The sequence below is a fragment of the Sparus aurata genome, chromosome 9, assembly GCF_900880675.1.
Source record: "Sparus aurata chromosome 9, fSpaAur1.1, whole genome shotgun sequence".
Taxonomy (NCBI): domain Eukaryota; kingdom Metazoa; phylum Chordata; class Actinopteri; order Spariformes; family Sparidae; genus Sparus; species Sparus aurata.
In genome coordinates, this window is record NC_044195.1 from 15,238,127 (window position 1) to 15,257,330 (window position 19,204).

General features: G+C 39.5%; 2 protein-coding genes across 4 annotated transcripts; one reads left to right on the plus strand and one right to left on the minus strand.

Moving 5' to 3' along the window:
• Positions 1-34: 34 nt before the first annotated feature.
• gabpa (GA binding protein transcription factor subunit alpha) lies at positions 35-6,890 on the minus strand. 3 transcript variants are annotated; one of them, XM_030429446.1, is made up of 10 exons: positions 6,740-6,890; positions 3,746-3,848; positions 3,510-3,654; positions 3,265-3,349; positions 2,925-3,149; positions 2,621-2,815; positions 2,448-2,504; positions 2,041-2,166; positions 1,359-1,551; positions 35-756 (listed from the first exon to the last, which is right to left on the minus strand). In XM_030429446.1, exons 2-10 carry the CDS (start codon positions 3,820-3,822, stop codon positions 534-536), a joined length of 1,326 nt encoding a protein of 441 aa, XP_030285306.1. In that variant the 5' UTR covers positions 3,823-3,848; positions 6,740-6,890; the 3' UTR covers positions 35-533. The 3 variants fall into 3 exon arrangements, with proteins under 3 accessions (XP_030285306.1, XP_030285304.1, XP_030285305.1); XM_030429444.1 differs by lacking the exon at positions 6,740-6,890 and adding an exon at positions 6,544-6,699; XM_030429445.1 differs by lacking the exon at positions 6,740-6,890 and adding an exon at positions 6,118-6,515.
• A 1,948-nt stretch (positions 6,891-8,838) lies between these two features.
• Positions 8,839-12,670, plus strand: u2af1 (U2 small nuclear RNA auxiliary factor 1). The gene is made up of 8 exons (XM_030427264.1): positions 8,839-8,992; positions 10,178-10,265; positions 10,752-10,818; positions 11,035-11,084; positions 11,520-11,618; positions 11,733-11,866; positions 12,123-12,215; positions 12,317-12,670. Exons 1-8 carry the CDS (start codon positions 8,949-8,951, stop codon positions 12,438-12,440), a joined length of 699 nt encoding a protein of 232 aa, XP_030283124.1. The 5' UTR covers positions 8,839-8,948; the 3' UTR covers positions 12,441-12,670.
• Positions 12,671-19,204: the final 6,534 nt, after the last annotated feature.

Genomic DNA, 19,204 nt, shown 5'->3' on the forward strand with positions numbered 1-19,204 from the left:
ATTGTAAATGTGCTGAAATGATGAATCACAAACATTAAGAAAAAGGCTTGCCACTTTATTCCCCCTGGTGGACAAAAAAGGTCCAACAATTTAGGGGACAAATGCTAAATAAAATACAAAACATGGCCTCTATAAATGGGAAATATGAAAATACACTTGTCCTTGTGTCTATCAAAAACATGAAGTACCGGTATATACAGTGGAAAACATCCTAAACTACAGACAAGGAACAAATTACACATAGTTCAAAGCCGGGTCCTCAGTCACACATTCAAGCATCCGGTCACATGCACACAACAGACATCCGTCCACTTATCATGAACAAGCTTCTCTTGGTTGGCGTCGAAGAAAAGCTAAGAAAAGTTTTCACCTGCCTCCATCACACTGTAAAGATAATAAGCAAGTTGATTATCCGCACTGTTCAGGGATAAGCCTTGCGTTCCCGTGCCTACAGAACACAGCTGTGTCAAAAACAGAAGAAAGTTGATTTTGATTTCCAATCATCGGAGGAGAGCGCTGTAATGAAACGTCCTCTAACTGTCTTTGTCTAGTGTCGTGGTGGCCAGGGTCACTGTAGTGATGGGCTGACCGATGCCGTGCATCTGCATGCGGGTCAGTTTCTTCTGTTCACACTCGGTCACCAGGTTGTTGAGCTCAGCAGCACTGTAGCCAATCAGAGTTCTCAGGTCGCACACAAACTTGTAGACAAAGCGTTTGCCCTGCACCTTGCTGATCATGTCCCCGTCGTAATAATACCTACAAGAGAAGGTGAAAGTCAGAGTATGGCTACACAAAGACCAAATAAAATCTTTCATTTCAAGATTAATTTGTAAAATGAATTAAATCATGTCATTTCCAATAGCACAATAGTACTTTTTTTCTAAAAGACCCATTGACACCCACACAGATTAATAGACTTTAGACTTTTATTCATCCCACATCTGGGAAATTCATTTGTGACAGTAGCAGGTAGACAGAGACATACAATCAGTTCAAGACTAAAAAAAGATGGGGTGCTCCACTGATTTTTACATATCAGTTTACTTGTTATGTTAAATACCAACCGGCCTGTGAAAACAGTTGTATTATGTCTTCTGTAGCCCTGGAGGGGCTTTGTTATCATTGTCATCATCTTCCTATGAGCTTGAGACTTCACATTTCTAACATAAAGCCTTTGTTAGAAAATGGAATCTGAAAGATGTGGACTAAGTTGAGACGAAAGATGTGGGATCCAGTTTCTAAAAGTGAGGCTATGTTGACTTCTATTGCTATGATATTGATCATTTTTTAATCTTAATGTAAGTACAACAGTAACCAGCTGGAGTACCTGTTTAACAAAAGAAACAGAAGAAACAAACCTGAGGGCTCTGCTGAGTTTCTCATAGTTCATAGTGGGCTTGTTCTTGCGCTGGCCCCATTTCTGTGCCACAAGCTCTGGCTGGTTGAGTTTGAACTCGCCCTCCTCGCCCACCCAGGAGATACAGTCTCTTGCATCCTTGTCTGTCAGCAGCTCCAGAAGGAACTGCCACAACTGGATCTGACCGTTGTTGCCTGATGACAGATGATCAACAACACCCAGTGTAAAATGTTAGAAACCTTTATAAAGTACATTCATATAAATTAAGAGAAGCATTTACGTTCAGAAAACACATCAGCTGGCCTGCAACAAACAATCTTTGTTATTACAGATTTATCTGCCAAATGTTTTCTCAATTAATCAATAGTTTAATTAATAAAATGTCAGAACGTACGAAAAATGTCTCTAGCACTATTCTAAGGGTCAAGATGACAGCTTATTTGAACTGTATCAAAGTCCCCATTTCATGGAGTCGTGTTTTTGAGACAAAGAACAACAACAAAATCTCACAGTTTATGTGATATTGGCAGACAAGACAACTCTATAACCTAACAGTAGATCCACCAGTAGATTAACTGTTACAGCTGGGAGCTCTGAATGTTTTTCTGTGCTTTCAGGCTGTTGAAACATGTAAACTGCATACATAAAAACAACATACAGTCCTTGTGTGTGCTCAGTACTACCTGTGCGGTTGCCAGGTGAGCTGCGCTCCTCTCCTCCTGAAATACGAGGAGCTCTGGGTCCTCGGCTCTGCTTCAAAACTTTTATGGCAGTGGGTGTGCTCACTTGAGCTGGGATAATCTGCACAGCTGGAGACATGGATGGAAAAGTTGGAGATGAACGGAGCACCAATTATTGATGGACTGCTGGGATTTTGGGCTTGACATAAGTTTATTATCTCTAGAGAGCTAAATGTGCTAGATAAGAAATGTTTTTTATCTTTAAATGATTTGCTCTATTCTTAACTACTGGTAATTTGAATTGACAGTCCATAGCAGAGAGTGTTTATTTGGGCATTTTCAGGTTTTATATGTAAACATGTTATAACCTTTAATTTCCCTTTTGGCAGATGTTCAAATAAAACTCTTACGTTGATCAATGGTGACCGTAGCGTCCCCTCCTGACTGGTCTTGGCTTGCCAACACATCTGGAATAAATAAATAAAGCGATTAGGGTCTTCATTTTGACTTATGTGTCAAATACACACAGTCTTGTATGTACAAAATGGTCTTGTACACTCCTATAACAACTCTATCTGCTTACATTTACGTAGGAGTTCCAGGTGGCTCCAGAGGATCTCTCCATTGGGCACTTTCTGAAGGAACTCTTCCTGGCTAAACCCGCAGAGATCCCGGCCTGGGATGTGAATACTGCCTATTTCCATCTCATCAATGTTGAACTCCTTCATCACCCACACTGCCCAATGGATCACCTGGTCAGCGCTCCAGAGCACAGGGTCTTTGTGGGGAGAGAGAAGCAGCATACGTTATCACACATGTTTGATATCGACCACCGTAAGGGGATCGTCTTTCCTCATAGTTATGTATCTTATTAAAGTATTCCTCACCATATGGTATGCCAAGGCGAACCTGCTCCTTGCGGTAGCCTTCAAGTGCTGCGGCCCAGCGTGTGACCTGCTCTGACGTCTCATCAGACAGGCCAGATCGGTCCACGGCAATGAGATGACCCTCCTCCACCAGAGCTCCCTCCTCTCCTGCTGCATCTGGATCAATCACCACCTCTACTGTTTCTACCGGCTTCACTATTTCCAAAATGTTCAACTTCTCCTCCCCTGGACATGGGGCAAAAACACAAATTGATGAAGTTGATGGGCCAATTCTGGATTTTGACTCAAACAGCAATATTTGCTTGTGTAATTTATGTTCTTCAAAGCATTTTTTCAGTACCTGGTTTGGTTATAATCTGCAGGCTGAGCTGCACTGTGCCATCTGTCTTTACTCCCTGATCGAAGAGGCTGTGATCAGGGTGAAGCTACAAAGAACACAACAGACAAACTGAATCGCACGTGAAAACAGAGACAACTCAACATACTTTGCAGTTAAAGGGATGTCTACCTGGAACTATGTTTTTGTTCTTGCAACAGCAAAAAAATATTTGAATCATACAAAGATCTGTTAATGTCCATCGTTACCTGAATGTCCTGCAAGCAGATGTCATATGCATCCAATGAGATTTGGATACGGGGCTCCAACAGCTTCTTCAAATTGCCAATGGGCTCATTTATGTCAATATCTTGTTGAATTAAATCTGATGCTGTGATGGTGTGCTCCTCAACACTGAAAGTACAACAGAGCTCGAAATAAATATAACTGTGGAGCTGCAGCATGTGCAAGATTATGCAATTCAAATAACCAACATCTTACGTACCCTTCCTCCAGGCATGCCTGCTTTTCCCGTTCATCGATCTCGATCTCTATCATCTCTTCTGCTTCATTCTTGGCCATTCTGTTCTATGTTGAAGGGAGCCAAGCTATGGGAAAGCAATAAATAAGATGCTAAACTGTAATTAATGCACATAACAGCATATCAGCAAGACCAAAATCATGTGAGAAAGGGACAATAACACTTTCAATGTCACTGATAAAAGAAGATAATCAGATATCACCATTAACAATAGCTTGGAAGTTTTGATTTCCACAAAATATTCAAAGAGACAATCTTTTAAATCATTAAAATGAATCAACTCAAAAAGTGTTAACTAATCATTTTGAAGGAGGGGAAGGCAATTTTGTAGAAAGGTAGTTAACTACTGAGTCTCATTTCTAGATCATCAAATACTCACACTTTGGGTTTAAATTAAGACTGAATATCAACCCAAATTGTTGGTATTTGACAACCTGGGAATTAAATCAGCAATCAGCTTTCTTTCAACAGAATCGTCCTATCACACCACTAAGTTATTTATCAAGCAAAAATGCCTCGCAAATGCAACAAGTTTTTCTTTTTCATGTTAATGTAGACTCAATAACTTTCTGGTTTCAGACTATTTGAAACTGTGAAGGGAACTGTTCTTAAACTATTTTCAGAATTGGCATAGCCCAAACAACTAATACAAAAATCAACAATAGATTAGTTGAAAGCAACTCAAACTAATATATGTTAGTCGTAGCTCTCAATTGGTCAGCTATTAGAAGCCCGGAGATTATATCAAATACAACACACATCATATGCGTAGGTAAAGTTATGAATGCTTACAGTTTAACAATACATTTTAAATAACAAAGAAGTATCATATGCTTTTCAAAGATCTATGGTGATGACATCAAATTAGAGTCCAACCGATACATTATCAGCCGATGTGGGCCTGTCACACACACATATATATATATATATATATACATATATATATATTGGCGTATATGGTGTCAGAAATTTGCTATTATGAAAACCTTGTTTTTAGAGATTACGAGGTAGAAAAATCTGCTTGGGTTGATTTATAATTTCTTATAACCAATATTCTACTATAATATAATTATAATTTTCCACTGAAGTATCCTTCCTCTGTTAGACATCTTTGTCACAGCTGTTTACAGTTGTGACAAAGAGGGGACATTTTTTGGAACAAAATGTGTGGATATAGAAATATCAATAAGGGAATATTTATATCAGCATTGGCCCCCAAATTTGAGTATTGGTCAGGCTCTACATCAAATGTTTGATATTGTGGCCACAATATATTCACTTTACAATTATATAAAGCCAAGAAATACACCAGAATGATCACAATGGAAATGTTATCACATGTAATTTTAGGAAAAAACTAACAAAAACATTTGCGAATTGTTTTTTCATAATATACAAATTTAAAAATGTAACCATATTAATAGCACAGTTATACTTCAGCTCGCTTTATGGGAAAAAATGTGTTATTTCTCATTTATTAGTCTTCAATTGGAAGGTTTAATAGCAGAAACAATTAAAAGACATGAAGAAGTGTGAATCCTTGATGTCTCAATGACAAGGACATTTCGAGTTATTGGTGTTCGATGTGTCTCAGTGGGTTGAGGGTGTGTAATGTAAATATGAAACAGCAGTTTGGGGGGTTTTCTATCATAAAGGCCTTTCAGCCTCGACTGCTCATTGGCCGTCTGGGACAGTTCACTGACTGCTCCAACTGCTAACGTTAGCCAACTCGAGGGCGAGGCTTTGGCGTCTAAAGGCCAACAGATAGGCCATAAGTTATCAAAATAATCCCCAAACATAACAACACATCATAAACAGATGTTTGGAGGACACAGAAAAGTAAGAGGTATACACTAGGCTACACGTGTCGACACCCTGAAGCTTGTCTACATTGAAGCAAGTTAGCTACAATCTGGTACGCGAATGCACCGCGGGGCGAGGCAGCCCATTACACAACCGACGATCCCCGCCTGCTAAACAACGGCTAAAATATCCTACAAACACATTGCGCATCATAACTCAAACAAATCTTTGTTATATCACACTTTAACTCTGCACGAAGAAAACTTTTAAAACGGAAATAGAATAAACGGAAACAAAACAGCATAGGGCAAATGGAAAGGAGCCGGAAATCCTGGCTAAGGTTTACAGCGCTGCAAGACTTCCGAGAGCAGCCGTGATAAATAACCATACAAGCTTCGGAGGAAAACTACCACCACACGGGGAATGCGGTGTCTCTAATACACTGAAATGGTGCTCGGTTACAAAGAAACTGCAACTACAAGGAGAAATATGGATCACAAAAGCAGTTTTGTCGTCTGTGGATGTATACGCACTTTGTGTTTGTAGCTGGACGGTGATCAGCGCCGCGGCAGCCTCCCTGCTTCACTGCGTCTGTCCAGCTTTACTGTTAGCAACCAAGCTAACACTGAGATCTCTCTGGTATAACTGAGTTTATCTTCGTTATTCCTATTGTCAAGGTGCTGGAAAAGAAACAGCAGCCGCGGTCGAATCTGTGAAAGTCGGCGCTAGCTTAGCTTGAGTGGAAGTTGGCTGATGCTGCCTGTGTTTTTATTGCTTGAGGGTAGGCGGCCTCTGCCCACTCAACTAAATAGGAATCGACAACAGCTAGCATAGCTAGCCTAGCTAGTGGGCTACAAAATAGCGGGAAGAGAGTCCAAGCACGACAAATAGGCCCCTTACACGACCGTAATTTAGCACACTTTCTTCAGAACAAACATCCATCTCCGAAATATCCATACCTCTTCAAATTCAGGCCTTGAACGATGTTGGCGTGTGTTCAACTGAACTGTGGTAGATAAGCAGCCAAATTTCACACAGTCGAGTCGTATCATGCAAGTTTTGGTCAACTACACACACGGAGGGGAGGGGCGGAGACTAACTGGAAACACAGCTAACGTTACCCTAAAACTGATCTGGAAAACACAGGAGGCTTACATTGATGTCTGCGAGTCCTGTCTTCATTTTAGCGTGGACTTGTTCTCCCTTATCAACATTTTGGGTCGAGTCCTCTCTTACGAATGTGTATCCACGAGATTGATCCGTTGTTTTGTTAAATGGGCCTACATGGTTTCCCATTAGCCTAAAAGTCATAGTAGTCGGCCATCGATCTAATTCGATCACCCAGATTTAAATTAGTTTAAGGTGTAGAAAAAGTAAAAAAGTAGAAGGTGTACATTAGTAGGTTCTGTTAAAGAAGGCCAATAGTTCAGCCATGTACTGCTGAAATAGATAGATAGATATTCACATCATGGGGGGATAGTTCACTAGGTGGGCCCGAGGTTAAAAAAGAAAGAAAAGAAAGGCTGTGTGCCTCTATTCAGCCCCCCCCCCCCCAACATTTTTGCAGAATCCTTGTTTTCCTTTGTCTAAGAATATGCAAGAAATAAGCAAAACATCATAAAAGTATTAAACCTTCCTTTTGACACAGCCCCCCTCTATAGAACCTCACTAGTAGAAATGCAGGGGCCATCTTCGATCACAAAGATAAATACAACCTGGTGGGACTGGGAGGGCTAGGTGTACACACCTTGGGAAGCCCTTTGTCCAGTTTTAAATCCAGTCATAATTTGCAATACTGTGGTTTTTGTTATTGTGTTGGTGTTCAGAAAATACTAAAAGTTATATTAACACACATTATTATGACTGGTCACTTGGTTCTTGCAGACTTGTAAAGAACAGATAACACCATGATATTCAGTGACACATATGCCAAAACAAACCTTTCTTTTCCAATACTGAGCTCTTAAACTCCCTTGATATACAATATTCTGAATCCTGAATGTTGTGAAATAAACTTTAAGTAGTCTTGTGCTGTTGCAATTCTGTTAATCTGCTATTAAAGATTATATTTAAGACGAAACCAATGTCTCTGGATGTGATGATGTCATTCTGTAAATGGCGCAGGCATGTTTAATTTTTTTCAAAGTTACTCCACAAACAAAACTCACTTGATGCTGCCTTTGATATTTTACACAGGGTAAGACACCGGTATGTTTTTTTATTGTCTTGTCTTTTAACATTTAGCGGTAGGATTTTACATTAAAGCATTTTAATCTCTAAAAAGCTCAAATAGTAGATTTAGAGAGAAAATTGGGATTTTATGCAAACATGGTTATAGCCTAATTTATGCTGTAATGAGAAAATGCTAGTGCACATTCACTTGCACTGCAGCTCGCCCATGATAAAGATTAACATTATTAACATATTAGAAAAGGTAGAATAGTCAAATAGCTTTTCATGGCTGTCCGTACATCTTTAACAAACTGGCCTCTGTTCAAATATAATTGATGTACTATCTGACCGTACATACAGTGTATGTATGAATGTATTGTGTGAAAACCCCTCTTGTTTCGAAAGTCGTGGTCATGGCGGAAGTGACCGAAACAGTCAAACATTTCCGGTTTAAGTGCATTTCCTTCAAAATAAAACCGGGGCATCTTTAAGGTAAGGTAAAACAACAGGTAAATACGATATTTGAAAAATCACTTTAACTTTACTTTAACTCCAGAGTCTAAAGATAATAGACCGACGATGAGGCAATCAATGTTTTTAGCTCAAACGTCTTTTATTTTGATGACAGTTTGAGGATAACTGACTAGTTCAGATGAACTGCACTGTTGTGAGTTTTTACCCACCGTGTGTCATCTCTACTCCTACTGTTTTTGTTCCTGAAATAATTTCAATTTATATAACAATATATGGGTAGAACAGTCCAACAGTAAGCAGATGTGTGCATTGACTGAATAACACATGTACAATGGGACTTCATTTCCAATACAGTTTGATAAAATAAGGATATAAGCGAACGGGAATACTTTAATAAACACACCACAAACCAATACAACACCAAACCATGGACCCTTAAATCACCACAGTTGTCAACAAAAGCTACACACTGTATATAATGTTGTACTGTAAGTTAAATTAACTTAAATACAAAGGTACGTTATTGCAGGGACATTGTTTTTTTAAATACATTAGCTTGCCTAGGTTTTCTTTGTTAAATGTGGACTGTCAATATAATTCGTGATGGTTTTGTGCCAATCTTCACCAGACGTGTTAATGGAGATTAGACATTTACTATGAAGGCGGTGGGACGGAAGTCTCGTCATTGTTGCTGCTGGTGGAGCACAGGCGAGCCAAGATGGCAGAGTACCTGGCATCCATTTTTGGGACAGAGAAAGATAAGTAAGTAGTTAACGATCTTTTAATTAGTTATTAGAGAATTATTCGTAAACTGTTCCTCCTAAGTCAGCTTTGTCTAGTAATACACTGTACGGTGGTGTTTACGGTGTGTAGCTGGTGCCGATACAAAGGCTTTAGCAACTAACGGCTAGTGCTAGCATGCTAACGGTAGCTAACGCGCCGCTACTGCTTGCTCCTGTAACGTCGGTGTGGAGAACAGTACAAGCATGCATGGTCAGAAAAGAAAAGCAGTCGCATTGGGTCACCTCGTATGAACACAAACAAAATCCCTGCATGAATTAAGCTCGAAGTAAAAAGACACGCAGACTACCATCCAGCCGTGAGTTGGCTAATGCTAGTTACTTTCTGAGACCAATAGAAGTCTTTTGTTACAGCGGGAAATACACGGATGCAAACCAGCTAAGCTACCTCCTCACTGTGCTATGCCGTAAAGTAAATTTGCAATCCAACCCTTCAGTTTCATAGTGTTTCTTATCGTATGGGGAGAGGAATTTAAAGTGCGGGAATGAATGAAGGTTTGTGTAATCAATGGTTATTGCGTCGCATTACGTTTAAAAACTAATTTTATTACCACATCTGTTTCATTAGCATGTTTCTTTCTTCTTTTGCTATCGGCAGCTGTTGCTAAGAAACACTTGATGCCACGCCCCGATCTTAATTAAAATGTGATAACCGTGATTCTGAACTTTTAAACGACCTTAATTAAGATACCTTGAGATAAATGTTCAGTTTGATATGGTCAGTAATCCCATATTAAATGTCGTTGGTTTAACGTATTTTATCTTTGGTTCACTCTCTGTTTCTGTAAAGTTCTCTGTGACACCCCAAATACATTTTGAAAAAAAAAGTGACAGACATATAAAGAGCTTAACAGCTAGTGGTCAATCACCAGGAAACCTATCTGTGGTCATTTGTAATCAGTTTATTCATTTCCAATGAAAATGTCTCACATTTGCACATTCCAGTAGCTAAAATGCCATAATTTAGGCTGTATATCATATTTGATAGTTTTGAGATTTTGGCCTACAAAGAGGTCACCTTGTATCCCATTAGAACAGTTTGGTTTGCCCAGACAGATAGTCAGTTCTTCTTTCAAACATTATAACAAAGTTCTAGAGAATTTTCTGTTTTGATGTTTCATCTTCATTGTCTTCTCTTTTTCCTCAGGGTCAACTGCTCTTTTTATTTTAAAATCGGTGCCTGCCGACATGGCGACCGCTGCTCCAGATTACATAATAAACCGACATTCAGCCAGGTAAAATCAACCCCCCCCCCCCCCCCCCCCCCCCCCCCCCAACAACCATGTGGTTTATAAAGACATAACATATCTTCGTGTGTTCCCTATCCTTAGATAAAACATGTGTATCAATACTATGTTTCTGTAATGTCAGGTGTGACAAAATACACCAAGATACATATTGTGTGTGTTGATTGTTTACCTTACTTTTGAATCAATGAGATTTAAATTGTTAATAATGTTATAGGACCAATGAATGGTACATAATGACAATTATAGTAACAAGATCACAAAACACAGTTGGTTGGGAGGCTTATTCTTAGCCCAAACTTAATTATCAATAGTTAAAAATGGTAACAGTAGACCTTTGATCAGCCAGCACAAAATAGCAATGGATATTTTCATTATCTGTGTGATGGTATCTTGCCATTACAGCAAAAATGATGAGGTTTGATACCCTAATCCAAACAAATCATCCCTATAATGAATGTTTTTATGTTTCAGACTATTGCCCTCCTGAACATTTACCGGAACCCACAGAACAGTGCTCAATCTGCTGATGGGCTCACCTGTAAGTGTTTGGTCCAGTGACAGAGATCAGAATCAGAAATGTTACATTTCTCTGATCAAACACCCACATTTCCTCCATCTCCCATCACCCCCAATTATGTCATGCCTGTCCTAAACAGGTATAGTGTGTGACAAGAATGAATTGCAAAAACCTGAATGTCATTCCTGTATAGTCTTTTTTAATTGTCCTGCTATGATTCTCTCTTATATCCACTAGGTGCCATCAGTGACATGGAGATGCAGGAGCACTATGACGAGTTTTTTGAGGTAAACCACATCACTTTGCTGCTGGTACACTGTATTTCACCTTTAAAGGCTTCATCATAACCATCTTAAATTATTCACATTTATAGAATGTAGCTGTTGATAATGATTGAGCTGTTTAACATATTCTTAAAAATGCTTTATAATAAATACATGTGCCACAATAACACAATCTAATCTAAAGTTTACGGTGTTGGTACAAAGTTAAATAAATACATTTTGGAAAAGTGCACAATTTCACTTTATAGACTTGTTGTTTGGCTTAGTTTAGCATAAAAACTGGAAACGACTGGCATGGCTGTGTCCAGTGGTAATAAAAATCCAGCACCTCAAAAGCTCACTAATCAACACATTCTGTCCATGTCCTTTAATGTGTACAAACACTAAAGTGTAAGAAAACCTAACATCAAGCTTAATTTCTCTATCTCATTGTTGCAGGAGGTCTTCACAGAGATGGAAGAAAAGTATGGAGAAGTGGAGGAAATGAACGTATGTGACAACCTCGGGGATCACCTAGTAGGAAATGTGTATGTCAAGGTAAGTGTCATGCCTAAAAGCCGCTGTTGCCATGTTATTTAGCATGAATCCAGAGGAGAGCCTATGACTTTTGTCCTCAGTTACATTCAATCCGTGTCTTGATGGTTGTTGTAGTTCCGTTATGAAGAGGATGCAGAGAAGGCTGTGATGGACTTGAATAACCGTTGGTTTAATGGACAGCCCATCCATGCTGAGCTCTCTCCTGTCACAGACTTCAGAGAAGCCTGCTGTCGCCAGTATGAAATGGGGTGAGTGCTCCTTGATAGGATGGAGCCTTAATAAGTTTCTGTCACTTTGATTAAATATCTCTTTTAAGACACCCGATCATGGATAACATAAATCATAGAGGTTTCAAAGCATATATAACAGACTTTAAATGAATGGTAAACTTCTTTTGTGAACTGTATCCACATCAGCATACCGTCATAAGCCTCGGATGTGATTCCTCTGCCATGCTGTCTTATTTGTCTCTGCTCTAACTGCTCCATATTCCCCCCTATACAGAGAATGCACTCGTGGTGGCTTCTGCAACTTCATGCATCTGAAGCCCATCTCACGTGAACTGAGGAGAGAGCTCTATGGGCGTCGGAGGAAGGGGTACAAACACATCCATTACCTTTTATACTCAGGCACCTTATCTGTCTGCTTGTGTAGTTGTTTTCCAGCAGTTCATAACCACTTCTCCTTCACTCCCACAGCCGTCACAGGTCTCGGTCTCGATCGAGAGAGAGGCGATCTCGCTCTCGGGACAGAGGTCGAGGAGGCGGACGTGACCACGAGAGGCGTCGTTCCAGAGACAGAGAACGTTCCGGGAGATTCTGAACCACAAAGCCATGACTAGTTGTCCCTCCCTCCCCGTGTCCATCCCCAGTGTTTTGGTTTTTTGTTTTTGTTTTTGTTTTTGTTTTTTTAAAGTTCGTACCCTTCTAGGTCCACGTTAGGACTTACTGAAAGGTACCTGATTTTGAAGCTGTGACAGCATTGAAGAACTTGTTCATCATGATTTCTGAAATTGACTTTCACCTCCATTAAAATTTAACATTTTTACTTAACGTGACTGACTCATCAATCTTTCCTTGTTATTACTAGTTCTGTTGTAGCACTTTCCTGAATGAATACACTAATAATTATTGAAACTAACTCTAGTTTGTTATTCAATCCCATAGATCACTTTTTCAAATTAACAGCCTGATGACTACATTGGATACAGATAACATAGCAGCAGTTAAGTATTCCTGGACAATATAACCACTTAAAACCAGGGGTCACCAAACATTTTCTCTTACAGGGCCAAAACTTAAACAAAATGCTGGCCCATGGGACAAAAGCAAATGCATCACTGCGCAAAAAGGGCTAGAACCCAGAAAAAATACAAATGGACATCTTCAAGATGTTACAGAGAGTACAGACCATTTGTGACACATATTCAAAGTTCTATTGATATGAGCCATGTGTAGTCAAATATTGACTCTATATACATTGGGAGGACGTACTAGGATAGCCGACATACCCTATTTTTGTCATGTACATAGTTCAAAGGCGACCTTGTGTTCAGTCTGGAAATATCCAAGCACAATATTTTTTCAGAATAGGGACTGTATCTATGGCATGTCTGTAAAAGTTATTGCACAAACAAATACAGTTCATATTCAGTTCATCCCATTACTCTAGATTCTCTCCAAAAAAAAAAAGTTCATCACATTTAAAGCTTGTGTTTGTAAGATGGTAGTTTTTCAGTTTTACCATCTTACAAACAGGAGCTTTAACTTCACCCTCTGATTACCTGATAGATTATTTTATAGAAATTCATTGTTTAGCCTTAACTTATTCTTCCTAAGAATTTTGGTGGCACTGAGCAGGAAAAGGCTTGCACTACCTAGTGGGGTTTGTGGCAAAGACATATTTACATTTAGTGCACTTAGCATACGCCTTTTGTCTAAAGCAAATTACAGTAACGTATACATACATTCATACACTGATGGCGTATGAATGATGCCAGGCAAGGTGCCAACCAGCGCATCAGGAGCAGTCTGGGTTTCAGTATCTTGCCAAAGGACACCTCGCCATGCAGACCAGCTGGAAATCGAACCAGCAGCCTACTGATAACAAGACACTGGTTCTACCCCTGGGTCACAGCCACCTATTAGACCTTTTGCAGCCTATGACAACCTTTTGACGTATGAAGTACAGTAGTCCGGATGATATGTGACTAAATCTCAGGTGAATCAGTGACTCTTTCACAGAAGCATGAGACGTTGTACAGTCTGGGGCCCTGAACTATTGTAGACATGGAGCCACTGCCAAAAAGCCAAGTGGCGGCCATTTTATTTCCTGCCATAACTGTATTATGTATTTTACATCACATCTCCTGAACCAAACATGATGACAGAGCAAAGGTGAGGTCTACCCCCATGTTCTGATGGTCAAGGATTACAGTGATACCATTCATGAATTGTTCAGATAAACAGTTAATGGTGAATTCAGGTACGTTGTGATAACGAAACTAGTAACTAAACTTGACTCAATGAGAAGAGAAGAGTAAAAGAAGACTGCTCTTGAAGTGGAGGGCAGTGGATCCGACTTCACCCCCACGGTGTCGGACGGATCTGTGAGCGAGCCTCTGCACGCGCACATTTGAACATGCAGGTCCTGGCTCGCTCTCCCCGCTGAGCTTCTTCTTCTGTTGCAGTAATCATGTGTTTTGTGATAAATCCATGCGGCCTGTTGACATGTGGTGTAAATCAGATGATATGGAGACGTTCACCAAGCGGATCAGAGAGGAGGGTCCACTGTGCGGAGAGCTCAGGTGGATGAACACTGCCATCTAGTGGCAGGAAATATCAGACCAGGCAAACTTGTAATTGTGTTTCAAAGTGCTGGGATGTGTTGATATGAACATTTGACAGCCTTTCTTACAAAAAAAGATTGACAGATTGACATTCTTTTCCATTTTGCATCTTGATCTACGTGTGCCGTCAAATAATCAGTATAGACGATTTTGGGTCAGTCCACCTTCGCTCAAATGTCACTTTACCCAGTTCATCGACCCTCACTGCAGATTGATGTTTGTGCAGAGTTTCAGTAGGAGACATCTTTCATACAAGTAGTTAAAAATATCAAATTAAAAAATACCTGTATAAACACAGTTTGGGATTGTTAAATAGGGAGAAGGAGTAAATGTAAGATGAACACAGCAATTGAACTGTTCCTGGGGAAAAACACACTGGACAGGCTGTTATTCAAAGCAGAGAGTTTTTATGTTTTGAAATAAAGTCTGGAGGTGATTTTTAAATAAATGCTAGAATAGTAAAATATTCAAAACTGCTCTGTCTTGATTACTTTGTCTTTGACTCATGTCTTCATTTAAGAAGGAACACAGGAAGTCTACTTACAGATATTAACCACCACACATAATGGTCTCTGAAATATAAATATATATTTTTTTAGAAAGTTTAGTTTTTATAGTTGAGTAAATCATCATATTTTAAATCTTTTATTTTATTACAGATCGCTTTGCTTGGTAAAGCAACCTAGGCTATTTGTAAGTGCTGATAATACAAAATAATACAATTTGCACTCTTGTTATAAAATCTCCATATAGTAATTCATAACACCATGTTTATTTTCTCCTCTTCTTTTCCCTCATGTTAAAAGATCTCCAACCTAAAAAGCATTTCAGGTGATGGCAGCAGATACATTTTTTAACATTAGGGGTTAGATTTTCACTCTGTCATCAAGCTCTATCGCCATGTTTCTTTGCTTTAACACAATAAATCTCTTTCAGGGGCTTCCCTGCAGACCGCCAGATTAGGTTGGCACATGGTTTGTTTAGCAGAATAGCTTTTTAATTGGATGGAGGGAAAATATGTGGAGAAAAAAAAGGAGTTTGGATGGGCTGAAAGTTTTCATAGCGTTAACATGCCCTCATTTTGCCTCCTGGTACCATGTGTAGTGTCTCAATAGACCAGAGGGAGGCACTTCTAACATGCTATGCTCCAGTATACTCTGTGTGTGTGTGTGTGTGTGTGTGCGCGTGTGCATGTGTGTGTCATTGTGTGTGTCATTGTGTGTGTCATTGTGTGTATTCTCAGTACAGCTCTCTACTTGAACACACTGTTCTGTACCTATACTCAGCTCCTCATGAGAACATTATCTTCTTAATGTGAAAACAGATTAAAGAGGAAAATATTCCCACATCAAACACACTGAATAAAAATGTAACAAAAAAATTAACTTCATTCGGCTTGAAATTCATCACAGCACATCCAGCTGATTTTGTCCCAAATTTTGATAAGTTTTCTTTTTGTGTATTATTCTTTGCTTACCTCACTGATTTTAGTCAATCTTTCAAATTTTTCTGGCACCCGATTCTCCAAAGCATCCTTGATTTGGTTTCCTTTGCACCTTGTAGGTCCCCTTCTCATGGAATATCCAAAAACAGGTTTCCCACATTTTCTTAAAGGAGCAGTTCACACAAAAATAAGAAGACAGTCATTATCTGTATAAAATGGCTCCATACATTGAGTGAACTGCTTGTTTCATGATTTTGTTTTGGAACCTTTAAGTCCAAAAAGTTTGTATGACATTGATAAACTGTGTTTGTACGAGACTGTGAGAATAGGTAAATAATTTAAAAGAGCAACAACAAATTAAAAGCTTAATTCATGAGCAATAACATGTCATGACACATTTTTAGATTTTTACCGCATTTGGGTTTTGTTCATCGTGCATTTAAAACAATTGAAACCCCAACAAATAATATGATCAGTGACTGTTCAGTTATCTCTTCCATCAAATAAACAGTGTTTGAACAGCTCTTTGTGTAACTGAGTCTGTTGGTTTACAGTAAATCCTCTGAGGAATTAGATTTATCATTGCAACATTATTCTTGATGAGAAAAAAAAAGGGAACTGTTTCAAATGGCTCGACAGCTCCAGTGTCGCTGAATATCGAGTCCACATGCAGGTGACACTCAGCGTCAAGCTAGAAACTGTAACCATCAGCTTCATTATTAAACAGGGAGGCTTCAACGGGGTCAACTAGTCATACAGCGCAACCACTATAACAGCTGATGAGAAACCACAGAGCATCATGCTGTCCTTGACTGTCCTTCATGTGGTCATCTGATGTGTCAACACATCAGGAAGACGCCCACTCATCTGACACAGGACTGTGCTTACAGAAGTACTGTCTTTCTTCACGCTCCCCCTTCTTGTCACTGTTGTTTCCAGCTTTTTAAAATCAAAATGCTCTTTTAACTCAGTGTTCACAATCGGCTCAGCACCACACAGCAGACGGACACAGTTAGCTATTAGCAGGTGAACACGTTGGAGTATTTAGCTGCTGGAGTTGTTACAGACGTGTAAATAGGGCTGTAGCAATACACTAATCTCACGATACGATACACGATATTCAGCTCACGATATGATATATATCACGATATTCAGCCAACGATACGATTCGATACGATTCGATACACTTACATCATTTTCTGAAAGATTTTAAAAGGGACAGTGTGATTTTGGTGACATCTTGTGAGTGAATATGACAATACAACCATTGAATTAATTGTAGGGCTGGGTATCACCAGGTACCTCGCAATACAATACTATCACAATATTTTGCCCACGATAACGATAATATCACGATACAGCGATTCTGCGATAATCGACATATTGCAAGAAATTTCATCCACGATACATCACGATATCTGTGTCACTGAAGAAATTCAGAATTTATTGACTGCACTGAATCCATTTCACAGGAATTACAAAACATTGCCAATCAATTTCACATGAATGACAGCCAAGTAAACAAAGAGTATATTGCACAGTGTCTCTTCTTAACACACACACTGACTACAACTATCATTAAATATCTATATGTGTGGGTTTCAGAGCTACTTAAACCATTTTTTTAATTTTATTTGGTTGTATACCTATGTTTGAATGAAGATAAAGCTGTCCTCCGAAGAGGGGTGGTGGTGGTGGGCCAAAAAAAAATAAAATAATAATAATTATTATTATTATTATTAACACTAGCGTCAACAGTAATTTCTTTTTTTTTTCAGCCAGTTCAAATGTGTCCTGTCCCTTCAGACCCCTCTCAGTTGGATCAAATTTCCCATTCACCTGAGCCTCAGCAGCCACTTGGTACATGTAAGTATCTGCTCATGAGCAGTTGTCACCCAGTTTGTCTGTTGTGCCCATAGTGGTCAAGCCTTGGCTCTTGTATGTACCCATTTGGACCCAGGTTTGGATTCCTTTTCCTTTGCTGACTTATTATCTGTCCATCTGTTAGTCTAACTCAGAATAGCTTATAAAAGAATTCATTAGTCCTTCAATAAAATTTGAAAATCCGATCAGCCTCATCTCTTTGAACCTTGTTTCAGAGTATCGTCCTCCTCGCATTTGTTGACCATACAGAAACACATGAACCGAGAGAAGCAGCCTCACCTCATTACACTCATGTACTCATTAACCCACGGTAATGACGGTATCTTTCAGTCTGAAGCCTGGAGGCAAACTGTACAACAAACTCAGTAGGCAGCTACCGCCTTTGTTGATGAAACAATCACATGAACATGAAAGTCTCACTGAGTCAGTGAGTCACAAGAGTGGTGTTTTGGAAACTTGTGGTATTTCTCTATTTCAGAAACAGAAACAATGCATTAGTCATGGGCTGATCAGTATTTTTGGTATATTGACGTCACTTTCAAGACCTTTAACGGCGACATCTTATGCACATTCTTAGGTTCATACTTTTGGGTCACTGCTAGAGCAAGTTTTCATTCTTTAATGTATGTTTTCTCATACTGTCCAGCGCTGCAGCTCTGAATTCCCCCTCTGTGTGAAACGCTCTGTTTTAGCTCCTGTCTCTTTAAGGCCCCCGGTCTGGTCTGATTGGTGAGCTCACAAATGCCTGAGCCGGCACTGCTAACGGCAACAGAGCAGCTTTGCTAAATTAATACTTGTGTGCCAAACTAGCTTCTGGACATACATTTTGCTACTATGTGACATGGTGACATAGTGTGATGTCACAAAGTCACAGAATTCACGGCGGGACTCCTGACGAGGCGTTTCAGGAGCAGTGTTTTTTGTAGGAGAGAGGAGCTCCCATCGGTGTGGACTTTGACCTTAAAAGGTCTCTTTAAAATAAGTGGTTACCACATTTCGTGTTGCAGGGCTTTACAGTCATGCAATATTTAATCCTGACCTCACATCACAGGTCGAATGATGTAGCTACCAGGTGATCAGGGACTGATGTTGCCTTTGCAGATTGTTTCAGATAGTTTAAGATGCAAGATGATGTGAAACTATGATGACAGACAAAATATATGTATTAATATGGTCAGAAAACTCCAGATCCAAATCAATTCATAAATCTGCATGTGAGCATCATAACATACTCAGTGGTAAAACTGGGCAACATTTCATGTCTCAAGGTGATGAAAATGATCCGACCTCTTGGAAATACTCAGCGCACAGTGTCTGTGTTTGTCTACAGTGAATGAATGTGGTGTTGTTTTGTATCATTATAATCTCAATCTCCCTGAGGACCTTCTCTACCTTCTACCTACTTCAGTG

What these genes read in the sequence shown, in the direction of transcription:
- gabpa (XM_030429446.1), bottom strand. Translation starts at nt 3,822, where the DNA reads ATGGCCAAGAATGAAGCAGAAGAGATGATAGAGATCGAGATCGATGAA. An exon ending in TCGCCTTGGCATACCATATG is followed by an intron (nt 2,816 to 2,924) that starts GTGAGGAATACT and finishes CTCCCCACAAAG; the next exon opens with ACCCTGTGCTCTGGAGCGCT. An exon ending in AAACTCAGCAGAGCCCTCAG is followed by an intron (nt 757 to 1,358) that starts GTTTGTTTCTTC and finishes CTTCTCTTGTAG; the next exon opens with GTATTATTACGACGGGGACA.
- u2af1 (XM_030427264.1), top strand. Translation starts at nt 8,949, where the DNA reads ATGGCAGAGTACCTGGCATCCATTTTTGGGACAGAGAAAGATAA. An exon ending in TTTGGGACAGAGAAAGATAA is followed by an intron (nt 8,993 to 10,177) that starts GTAAGTAGTTAA and finishes CTTTTTCCTCAG; the next exon opens with GGTCAACTGCTCTTTTTATT. An exon ending in TATGGGCGTCGGAGGAAGGG is followed by an intron (nt 12,216 to 12,316) that starts GTACAAACACAT and finishes TCACTCCCACAG; the next exon opens with CCGTCACAGGTCTCGGTCTC.